At 35.1% G+C, this 12,476-nt stretch overlaps 1 protein-coding gene across 1 annotated transcript in view; it reads left to right on the top strand.

Annotated features, from left to right (window-relative positions):
• The window catches only part of LOC149804393 (RNA polymerase II-associated protein 1-like), a 43,361-nt gene extending 31,136 nt beyond the window's left edge, over positions 1–12,225 (top strand). Inside the window, exons 8-12 of the mRNA XM_089932282.1 lie at positions 5,183–5,332; positions 6,212–6,346; positions 10,184–10,299; positions 10,649–10,750; positions 12,040–12,225. Coding sequence (XP_089788408.1) covers positions 5,183–5,332; positions 6,212–6,346; positions 10,184–10,299; positions 10,649–10,750; positions 12,040–12,225 — 689 coding nt within the window. The remainder of the gene's footprint in view (positions 1–5,182; positions 5,333–6,211; positions 6,347–10,183; positions 10,300–10,648; positions 10,751–12,039) is intronic.
• Positions 12,226–12,476: the final 251 nt, after the last annotated feature.

The raw sequence follows: 12,476 nt of genomic DNA, 5'->3' as shown, positions 1-12,476 counted from the left end.
TCTTGCAGCACTTAATGTGACATCCAAATAGCTGGATACATTTGTTTGACATGAATGGCTGTTAAACTAAATTTGATTGGTTCATTGGTCCTAGAACAAGCATTTATGGTAGTTTTAACATTATTTTCATGATGGAAGTTTTACAATTGCGTGTTTTGAATAAGGGCCACACAGAAAACCAAAATGTCTGAATTACAACAGGGTTTGTCTTCAGACAATGTTTTCACTTGGCAAATACTGGCTGGTGATAGACATGATGAGAATGAATTTCATGTATATCGGTCTGTTGGACATTGGGAAAATGGCACTGGAAATACCAGTGTGTGATTTTGAGCCCAAAATTGATGTTGAGTGCAAGTCTGATGTACGTGTTGGATGGACAATATGCCGGTTATATTTATTCAAGATACCCATGTCTGAACAAGCAGACTATGGGAATGTTGGACTTAAAAACCTAATACAGCATTATGGAAGAGAACAAAATCTGGCATAAGAGACATAGCAAAGCACTGATTCAAGGAAGTGAATCTTGGGCATAGTTCTTGTTTATGGAAACTCGGAGGTCTCGGAAATGCTTAATCAATCGTGTTTAGATGCCAATTTCTTATATTGGGGATGCAGAAAATCACGTAGGTGAGACTCCCTCCTTAGGCATGTAATAGGTGGGCGGCAAAATTCAAAGACTTGCCAGTCCTGCTTTAGCCACCTGCTTATTGGGAAAATGTGTTGATCAATTAGCTGTGCTGATATTTACAATGACAGAATTTAGTGGCTGAAAGCCACCCCCCATGTACATGTCACCATTATAAGAGTACATCAAAGAAACATGCGCAGTAGCTGGGTGGCAAGATCAAAGGCTTTGACTGGCAGCTGGGTGGGAAAATCTACAGATTTTTACAGTACTTGAATTCAGAGGCAAAAAGACCCAGATATGTACATGTGGTCATTTATAACAGTAAATCAAATAAACAGCTTTAGCTTTCATTATTGTGTTCATTTCCGAGTGTAGCGGAGTAAGCAGTTCACGTGACCTCAGAATCATGACATGTTGAGGCTTAGACTTGAATGAGTATTTTGGAGTTCAACTGCAAACTGACGAAGATTGTAACGAGATTCAGGAGAGTGCTAAAGTTGTTAGAGCTGACAGTTTTGATGGGACAGTAGCCAAGTGTTAGAAAGTGTGTGATGCCTAGCTTAGTGCTTTGAATAAGACCTTCCTTGGATTGACTAAATTCAGACTGATGGACAAACAAGAGCTATGTCAGTGTTACAAAGAATGTAGAAATTAAACTTAATGGCAACCAATAGTTCTTATAATTTGCATAGTTTCCTGGGCGGGGACTGCAATTTTTTGTTGTTGCTGGTGGGACTCTTATTTTTAGTGAAATGGGAGTCCTGGACTCCCATTTAAAATCCTAGTGAGATCTCTGGAAAACTTTTCTTTTTGGAACAGAGATATCCAAGAGAGAATACCAATGGGGCCATACCTGTGAGATGTTGAAAACTGCACAACCATAATGAACAGTAACTTGTTCAAGCAAATCATGCATATGCGTTTCAGTGAGCAGGCAATGAAAGGAATTCTCAGCACATAATAATATTTGTACACAGAGGAGAAGGAGGATCATATTAAATTCAGAAACAGTTAACAGATTAATTCTCATAGGGAACATCAGAGAATCCCCATACAACATAATTAAGTGTGTGTAGATCTCTAGTTGGCAGAACCACTATGGCAACAAAAGAATAATGCAACAAACTTTCGTATCATGCAGATGTATTACCAAATGAAGTACATGCTAAATGCAAAAACTAAATGACTTTAAACATAAGAGATTGACTGGTCTGTGTAAACTCAATGCAAGATGGATAAAATTTGTCCTGTTTGTGTTCGGTTCTTGGTATGTATATTTTGATAATGGTGATATTTTCTGCAGACCTTTTGGCGCTTAGTTCCAAGCCATCATTTGGTATTTGTATTACAAATTGGATTCCTATTATCTAGTACAATACATTTTTAAGCAGTATCATTAACTGCTGATGAATTTGGTGAAAAAATACTTGATGTCATTCTGATATATGGATTTTTTTTACTACACTACTAATCTGTTCATTCTTTACTACACTACTAATCTGTTCATTCTGATTCTTTTTTACCATCTCCTTTAGTTTTACTGGTACCAGTACTTTTAATAAAATTGTAACTTCTATTTTCTAGCAATCTCAATATTTGTAATCAAGCATTATTGTCAAAAGGTAAAATGTGCTTTGTTTTGTTGTAAAATCTAAAACTATTAATTAGCAAGTGACTAAAGTAAATAGTGGGCCAACTTCATGTGTGCAGAAATTATTGCCATATTAGAGTGTTGTTAGAAACAACAGAATAGTTGTACAAGATGTATTTTGCAAAGTTGTAGAACCAGTACTCTTATTGTCACCACATATTCCATTTAAATAATAATATCATTATTTCTGTATATTCCTATCAGTATTTTCCCAGTGGTATTAATTTTCTGATCTGATGTTATTCGTTTCTTGTGCAATTTTTACACATCAAGAATTCTCACAGTATAATTGAAAAACAATGTAATCTGCACCAAATTGAGTTGTTTGAGAAGAAATTCATTTTTTAACCCAAAATCACTGAAGCTATGAGTTCTGGCATTAAAGTCTCACATTAATAACAGTTGAAGTAGCCATGAAAGTAATTTTAGTATGCAGCTGTACTAATTTCACTTTGGTATATTCAGATCTTGAATGTGAAGAAGGAACATGGCTCCAAAATAAACACATCAATTTTAGAACCTGTTCATTGACTATGAATCAAGTATGTAGTCCGAGTCCAACTGAATTGTTAGAATTTTTAAAATTCTTTTGACAACATCGTAATTAGCTGTCAAATATGGAGTAAGCCTATGGTCTTTCTGCCATCCCAACCAAGACCCCACCACATCCACATGACCATGCCCAATGATATCACAGTAATAATCGCTATAGAACTAGAGATGACATCTGAGTATTTTGATTTCAGTAGAGCCTTAACAGAGTGCAACAGTAAGAAAGTGACAGATGTTAAGGAGATATTTGATAATGGCTATTCCTCCTGCCATTACTTCCTCATTGGAGATCACGCACACACAAAACTGAGTAAATCCTGAAATCCTGGCAGCATCCCACAGGGGAGATGACTTGACTATTTTATTTGATTTTTTTGGTCTCTGGTTATCCCATGGTATTTCTGTTACTTGAACATTATCTTACAGTGTGTCCAGTCAGCATGGTCGAAAAAGGTTTACAACCATTGAGAGCTGCTGAAGGACTCACTTTACTACAGATATGAAAGAATGAGAACAATACTATAAATCAGTGAAGATAAAATAGAGTATATATGTGTTTGACTGTCCTTGATTGGTTGATAATGAAAGTAAGATTTTAGTAAAAATAATTTTTGAGATCTTTTCCTACTAGTAACTGAAAAAAAGTGAGGGACATTGTTTTATTAACATAATTTCCATCCCTTTACAGACCTGAGTTTGGAAGACTCATTACTGAAATCAGCAGTTGACTCTTTGGTGCAGTATTGAAAACACACATTTCAAATTTGTGTTAGGTCCAGAAAATGGTGCAGCTGTTATGGATTTCTTTTCACAAAAGCTGTCGTCATACTAATACAAATTTGATCATGAGCACTTAAAATTTTAAGTTATTGAATTTTAATATCATGGTGCTTGGACAGGTTTACAGTGGGAACTGAATTAGTACAGCAAGTCCTGAATTCTTGAGTTTTGTGCAGAAACATGGAATCCATGCAGAATACATCCAGAAATGTAGAGGTTTTCAATCTTGGATTTAGTCTCCCTGTTGCATTTCACATTGATATGCATATTCACAGACAATTAGTAAAGAAGTAGGAAAAGTAAGTGAGAAATTTAATACATTTCATAAACAAGACAAACAGTATGTGGGGGGACAAGATCATAAGAACAGGCTGGAATGGAGAAGTATAATAAAAACAATAATGAGTAGAAGTGTGCCTCTTTTTTAAGTGTGCACCATTATTTTCTTAGCTTCAGTAAGAAATTTCATCAAAAGGAAGACAATAAAGGGTGTACAGTTAACTAAACCAATATGAATTTAGCTACTTAAAAGATGTATCAAATCAATTTTAACCTTCTGGTTATATCTGTTCTGGTCTGTTCCTGTCCATTTTGGTGATTATGCCCAATGAATCAGTATGGTTGGAAATTTGTTTGGCAAATTTGACAGATTATGATTACTGGTATACTCTGTACTTCTACCTGAGAGATGTGAATAATTTTATTTCTTGGTTTGTTGATTCTGGTTGTTGCTCAGTTTGAATGCATCATTGAAAAACACTGATGCATTATCATACTTTGTTACAAATATTTATTACAGATGCATATCTCCAGATACTGGTGAATATAGCTTAAATAAGTTCTAGTTGCAACAATGGACATCGTTAGAGAAACTTTAACTTTAAGTGAGATAAAATGTAAACTTTTCAGTGATGCAGGATTGCTTAAAACTTCTCCATTTCGTATGCTCACCATGAAAAATCCATTTGTACAAACTGATGATGACCTTTTGGTAACGGTCAGAAAAGCATAATTGACGATATTTCATTCCATCTACCAGTTGAATCCTGCTGTTTCAAATAGTTAGCCTGGCAATTTGAAGTCTGTCTCTCACTCTTGCATACGTTATATACCATTGCGTGCACACAAACACACACAAGTGCATGTACACCAACTCTTACACATATTTCTGATGATGATTCCTGATGTTATTAGAGACCATCCCAATGACTGACCTGGGCCAAAACGAATGTGCCCACATGATTATTCCTGACTGAATGTGCTCACTTGATTGAGCCTAAAATGAATGCCTTCACTCAATTGGACCTAAATGAACATGGCCACCTGGCTGGGCCTAAATAAATGTCAGCCCAGCTGTATTTATAGCTTGCAATGTTGTCTGTTTTCTAAAAGATCTCTTGTCTGCTGCCCATGTCAAGGCAGATGTTGGTCAGACAATTGAGAATATTAGCAGAAAAGTTATTGCTGTGTGCACATTAGAGCAAACGGAAAAGGTATCATTTTGTTTTTAATTTTTTTGACATACCATACTTTGCAAAATACTAGTACGGTCTTTTCCCTTACAGATTCAAGCATTGTTGTGGAGGGGTCAGGACTTAGTGCAACATTTGGGAAGGAGGAGGCCCATAGAATACATCAGGAAAACTTACAGACGCTGTCAGTAATGTCACAGGATGAAATTCTTGCTGAGCAGAAGAAGCTGCTGGAAACACTTGGTACAACCAAGTCTCCTTTTACTACTACTATAGGAAATGTTTGATTCACTAGACTTTTGAATGTGTCGGTTAAAATTGCAGTGACCTTTGGTAATTTATTATTTTTATGGGATTTTATGTGTTTGTGAGATTAACAGAAATACAGTCAATGCACTATGATGAGATTTTTCAGGGAAATTCAGTGTGTATATATGTGCTTGTTGGAAATAATGATGATACCTGTTTGTAATGATGTAGAATGTTTCTTGAAACTAAACTTTCCATCCTTTCCATATCAACATGATTTGATGAATTTGAGCATCTTGACTATTGGTCTCAGGATTATTAGACTATGGTACTCAGGACTGTTAAACTATTGGTCTCAGGATTATTAAACTATGGCTCTCAGGACTGTTGGACTATTGGTCTTGGGATTATTAGACTATGGTGCTCAGGACTGTTAAACTATTGGTCTCAGGATTATTAGACTATGGCACTTAGGACTGTTGGACTATTGGTCTCAGGATTATTAGACTGTTGCACTCAGTACTGTTGTATTCTTGTTCTCAGGATTATTAGACTATGGCATGTTAGACTATTGGTCTCAGGATTATTAGACTATGGCACTCAGGACTGTTAGATTACTGGGCTCAGGACTATGAGACTGTTGCACTCAGGACTAATAGACTGTTAAGGATTATCTTGAGTTGGAATGCAGTTGCAAAAATACTTCAGTTATGCAAGGCTTTGGTTTATGTTCTGTACACAGACTGCACTGGGCATTATGTGAAATTCACTAACACCTATTCCATTTTAATCATTGAAGCTTGTTTCCTATATTTTGGTTACATCTACAGCTATGCACTATTAGATAATTTTTTTAAATTATTTTTTCCCCAGACCACAGAATGGTGGAGTTTTTGAACTCCAGAAAGAAGCGGAAGCAGTCCGCACAAAACCAGAAGAGTGAACCTGCCATTACTCATTCTGATTCATCGGTTAAGAAAAGCAAAGATATGACTGCAAAAACTAAAGGTATCCTGTCCTAATTTATTTTGTAGAAAATTTGTGATGGTTATTCACCCCATTATTATATAGACTTATAAGTAGAGTCCATTTGGAAACTGTACAGACCCAGATCACCCCATTATTATATAGACTTATAAGTAGAGTCCATTTGGAAACTGTACAGACCCAGATCTGCTGTCACATACTGTGCCATGTGATTTAGATCTATGCAGTTTGTTAGTTGTAATCATTAAAACAAACAACACATATCTTGATCTGCCAGCACATTATGCATCATCAGATCAGAGTCTATGTTAGCTGTTGAACTCAACTTATAAATGAATATATACGTTGTATATTTGATGTTCTCTTTTGAATCTTCATGTTTTCTAAACTTTAAATTCAAATCTTTGGAAAAACTTTTATTGTTACATTTGTATTCTTCTTAGGAGCTGTTTCACTTAAACACGCATGGTATGATTATTCTTGGAGATTTAAACTTATACTTTGACTGTCCCGGAAACCCAAAAACATCAATAATCCTAGAGTCCATTAATGTTTTCAACCTCAAACAGTCATTTAACCAACCCACCCATAAACATGGTCACATTTTGGACTGGATTCTTCATAGAACTGATGATAATATTCTACGTTCCTTCCTGGTATCCCACGAACTTGCATCAGATCACCTCTGCATTATATGCCATCTTGACTTATCAGTCCCTAACCCTCCACCTTTATTTGCTACTAAGATAAACCTCCGTATGATAAATCGAACCAAACTAATGCATGAATATCCAAGCAAACCTTACAACTTGCCTACCTCTTACAGCAGAACAACTCGATAACTGACTGCGTTAATTGCTCGACAAACATGCCCCAACCACCAAGTGCAGAGTATCAATTCAAAAGTGTTCTCCATGGTATAGCAGTGTTAGGGACCAGCTTCACACTGCTAAAAGAGACCGCCATAAAGCTGAGAGGCTTTGGCATTCCACCAGATTCACTATTCATAAGCAAATCTATGAAGCCGCTAAGAAGAACGTCACAAACATATTCCATGCAGCAAAATCAACCCACTACAGTACTAAGATCATGGAAAGTTCCAGCTGCAAAGAGCTCTTCGAGATTAATAACAAGCTAATGTCAAGGAACAAATGTAGACCACTTCCAACTATCTTCTCTCTAGTCGACCTGTTTGCATATTTCTTCTGTGACAAAGTACAAACCATTAAAGATAAGCTTGACAACACAATTTCAATTGTTTCATCATCAGCATACAGTTGGGATACAGAATTTCAGCGGCAACCATTAGCAGCATTTGAACCTGTCTCTATGGATTTGGTATGTACAATTGCGATGAAGAGTGCACCAAAGTCATGTGAACTTGATCCATTCGCAAATATCTGTAAGTTGATGCCACTAAAACACTTGTATGTTCATTAGTACATTCAAGACTGGACTATTGTATAAACTCAATTCTGTCTGGTTCATCTCAATATATACTTCAGAAACTTCAAAACGTTCAAAACACAGCTGCTCAGATCATACTTAAAGTACCACGATCAGAGCTTACCTCCGCACTGCTCTGTACCCTGCACTGGCTATCCATTGGATCCAGAATCAAACACAAAATGTGTTCTCTGTGCTACGTTTGACTGACGACTCCAGTCCAACATACCTATCTGACCTCACCCATGAGTACACACCAGCAAGATACTTACGCTCCTCTTCTGACAATTGTATACTCATTATTCCCACAATGAAAACAAAGTCATATGGACAGCGTTCTTTTGCATACCAGGGCCCAGCAATGTGGAATGAATTGCCCACTGAACTTAAACACAAAGACACAGTGATCACATTCAAGAGAGTTCTCAAAACTCACTTATTTCGACTGCAGGAACAAACTTAAAGACCTAATAATGTTCCCTACCTTAAATGTTTACAGCATGTTTTTATGTTTTTTAATTTCATGGTGTTGTTTTTCTGTAATAATTTCATTATATATGTTTTTTTTTATGTTATATTTGTTGTCTAATATTGTAAAGCACTTAGAGCTTCTAAAGATTAGGCGCTATACAAAGTCCTCTTTGTTATTATTATTATTACCCAGAGAAGGCATTGTTTTAAAAAAATATATGCCATGGTACTTTGATTCCATTCCTTTTATATTAAAATGATAAGAATATTCTAAGTTGCACATGTTGGTGACTGCCCTACATTAAAAGTGCCTCTCCTGCATCGCAAGTGTTTTTTACTGGAACAACCCTAAGTTCCAATAAATGTAAAACTTGCAGTTTTTATTTTACCTGCTGGAACTGAAAATGCATCTCAAGATTTTCCTGTACTCAGCTGTAGAGCAAGTTGGAAGAGTTGTTCATCTCAGGGAAGTACACTCCATCTGTATTTCTTGCAGTTTTCATTCCAAGATGAAGTTTTCCTTTCTATTGTAGAATTACATTTTTTTGTTGTAAATATACATTAGGCACCCTTTTGTAGTTAATTGCATTGTAGCTAGTATGTGCATTCAGTAATGTCTACTCAACTTTTATTTATTCTGCAATATAAATTATAGATTTTAAAGTCATGCAGGTAATTTTTTATCTATAGAAAATTTTAATTTATTCACAGCATCAATAATTTTAAATGGTGTTGCATGTATATCTCCTGCATAAAAATCCGCTTATGTTCCTGTTCTTACAGGGAAGTTTTCAGTATGTAGTGCATGGTCAAATAGTGTCAACTTCATAGTTATAAAGCAGTGCATCAATGATTTTACGTGTTTGGGTAGTTGCTTGGGCCTGGTAAGTCCATAGCAAGACGATAAATGTACCTTCTCTTCTTACCTATTCTGCTAATTTATTATGATTGGGTAATGTGTTTTAGAAGAAACCAGTCACAATACAAGCACAAACTCCGGGAGCCCTGAGTGGCCGAGTGGTCTAAAGTGCTCTCTGTTACGGATCATTGCCATCTCACCTCTTTCTGCGTGGGTTCGAGTCTCGGATTCAGCCAATGTGGGTATGTGAGAAAGCTTGCCAGTAGCTTCTCATGGGTCAGTGGTTCTTTCCGGGGTTTTCCCGGGTTCTTCTTCCACCATTAATACTGGCCGCCATGTATAGCCTATCGTGTGCTGAAAAATGGCGTTAAACCCTATAACAACAACAACAACAACAACAAGCACAAACTCCAAAACCCTCCCAGTATGCACATCTGCTCTGATGACTAGATGGTATTAGCGCTAGTCCCAGCATCCAAAACAGGCTGCTGTCATTTAATTTTCATCTCTGTAAGTAGACAACTTTATAGCACTGCTTTAGAGGGCTTGTTTAATAAAATAGAGTTTGTACTCCTGTATTTTGATTTGAATCTGTATTATTGAATAAACATGTTTTACTCCAAAAATTCTTACAAACCTTTTTCACAAAAGTCAATAATAGGATCATTTGATTTTTAGTGTTTTACATCACAGCAGCACTTTGAAGGCCACTTTACCTCTGATAAAAGGACATAAAATGATTAACAATGATGAATGTACTCAATATATGTGTGCTTTTGAGTTTCTATTTTAAATTATTTATTTAATTCATTATGTTATTATTGGCTACTTTGTGTGTTCAGGTGATTAACAATTTATTCCTGTGGTAATATTACTATTATTTTAAGACATCTTTATATTTGTTATTATTTCTTTTAAAAAAGCCCCATTTTTAAGTTCAAATGTCATATAAATAAGGTCTATAAATTTTTTTTAAAAATATGGTTCAGAGGCCAGCATCTTGCAGCTCTGCAATATTTAACCTTCATGTAATTCGGCAAGTGTTCCACCCTAACCGTCATTGTTACTTCCTATGTTCACAGAGGAAACACAGGTTCCAGTTGAGGTGAATAAGAAATGGGTTCACATGGAAAAGGTCGAGTATGATAAGTTGGAGTGGATGAAAGACCTACCTCCACCCTCAGCTACTGGACACAAGGTATTATCAGCAGGATAACTTGACTGTTTAGCATGATTTACAGCAGTAACTTGGACTGCTTTTTCATTTCTTTTTCATGTAAAATCTTGTCAGTCTAGTTCTCTGCATGAGTCATACTCTCTCTGTCTTCATTTTTTCTGAAGAAGCAGACTAAGATAGGAATCATTACTTAGAATTGTATAATTGCCAGCCAATTGTTGACTTTGTATTTTGTGTTCGAATTTCCTCAATTTGAAACATCAAGAAAAAGTGATGTTTCTTCTTCTTCTATAAAATTGTTTCTTATTTTCTAATCACAGAAGTTTTACCTAGAACACATATGTTAATTTCTCTGATTTTTAATATTCAGACTGGTCAACAGGCTAGATTTGATTTTCAAGGAAATCTGATACCAGCTGATGCAGATATACCAGTCCATTTTGGTCTCCATCACCATGGTGAAGAACCAGAGGTATAAATAGTTGCTTTCAGATGTTATGTATATTTTTATTTTTATTTTGTGGTTGATCTTTGTCCTTAAATGGAAGTGAGTTTTTTCCTACCTGACTAATGTCTTTTTTTTTTGGTAAACAAGATTTTACATAGCTAATTTTTGTCTATGATTGTAAGCTAATTTTTGTCTATGATTGTAGATTATATTTTAGGATAATTATTATTTCTAGGTAAACATGTTCACTTAAATTTGAGTTAAGGATATTAGTTTTCCCCATTGGAATTCCTGATGTTTTCCATGTTCTTTACTAAAGTTTTATTAGTAGTCCTGATCTTGTTTATAACTTAGAATGTGTTGGAAATGAACATTTGATCTTGATCTTGGTCATCTTATTGTGTCTTAGGTTTTTATATCAAGATTGTTTACATCAGAATTATTTATTCCTATCTTAAGATCTGAAGTGAAATCAGTTGTTTAGTTGTGTTCAATTTTAATTTGAGAGGATTTATTTATTATATTCACTGGACTTACAAAGCACCCATTAATGTTTTCTTACTTAATCACTATATTGGAATTATTGTGAATTTATTTAGAGCCATTTTAGATTACATCATTATAATATATCAAGACTGCTAGCACTATTCCAGGCTATTGGTACATCAGCACATCCGAGACTGGAATTCATTCGAAACACCACGGGAATTCATTTGGAATACTCGCTACTCTTGGACTTGTGATTGAACATTTAAGACTATTTGGGATTTAAGTCAGAATGAAGTAGGTTCTTTTCAAACTTTAACTTTGTATTCAAGAGAAATAAATTATTTATTGAATTTTACTAATCTTGTTGGTGTGTGTGTGTGTGTGTGTATATATATATATATATATATATATATATATATATATATATATATATATATATTGATACATCCCTAGGGATAAACTATACATGGGATCTCCTTCAGATTTAGGAATACAAGTCTTTCGGTCAAAGTTTCAGTATTTCTTGGTTAATTTTGCTTTGCGTCAAAATTTAGTACTGATGAGTTATTGCTCTTAGAAAATGAACTGACATCCTATTTTAAATGGAGTTCACTTAACTGACACTGCCGTCCCTCCAAGTGCTATTATCATCTATTGGTAAATGTATTCAGTAGGTTGAAAAATTCAGCATGGACATAGGCATGTTGACAGAGTTTGGAACTCAAAATTCTGGTGAATAAACCCAAAACATAATCAGTAGTTCATATCAACAAAAGTATATATCTTGCAAAATTTGGTAAGTCACAATTAAATGTAATTTTCAGAGAGCTGGTTACACTCTTGAGGAACTTTTCCTGTTGTCCAGGAGTTCTAATGTCCAACAACGAACTTTAGCACTGCAGATACTTGGTAGAGTTATACAGAAGGTAATGTATTTATTTTGTGATGTTCTTAACTTGAAGGTATCAGGATATTGTAAAGCAAATGCTGGTTGTATTTCTGTTGACTAACAGAATGAAGGTCAGCTATCTTCAGTACATGTCAAGTGCACCAAAACATATGTCTGAAAACCTTTCTTTTGTATTTGAAGTAATATCCTCAGACGTTTGTCTTGGACCCATTTCATAAGCATCCAAGTGTACTAAAGTTATTTCACAACATTATTTGGTAATTTATCAGGCAGTACTAGTAAATTTTTATCGTGTAGTATCTTTGATTTGTGTTAATTTTATATGAGATTTAACAAACTGGTTTAATCATT

Source organism: Sinohyriopsis cumingii, chromosome 2 (genome assembly GCF_028554795.1).
Source record: "Sinohyriopsis cumingii isolate HCF-2022 chromosome 2, ASM2855479v2, whole genome shotgun sequence".
Classification (NCBI taxonomy): Eukaryota; Metazoa; Mollusca; class Bivalvia; order Unionida; family Unionidae; genus Sinohyriopsis; species Sinohyriopsis cumingii.
Note: the sequence above shows the minus strand (reverse complement) of the source record. Positions and strands in the feature narration are given on the sequence as shown.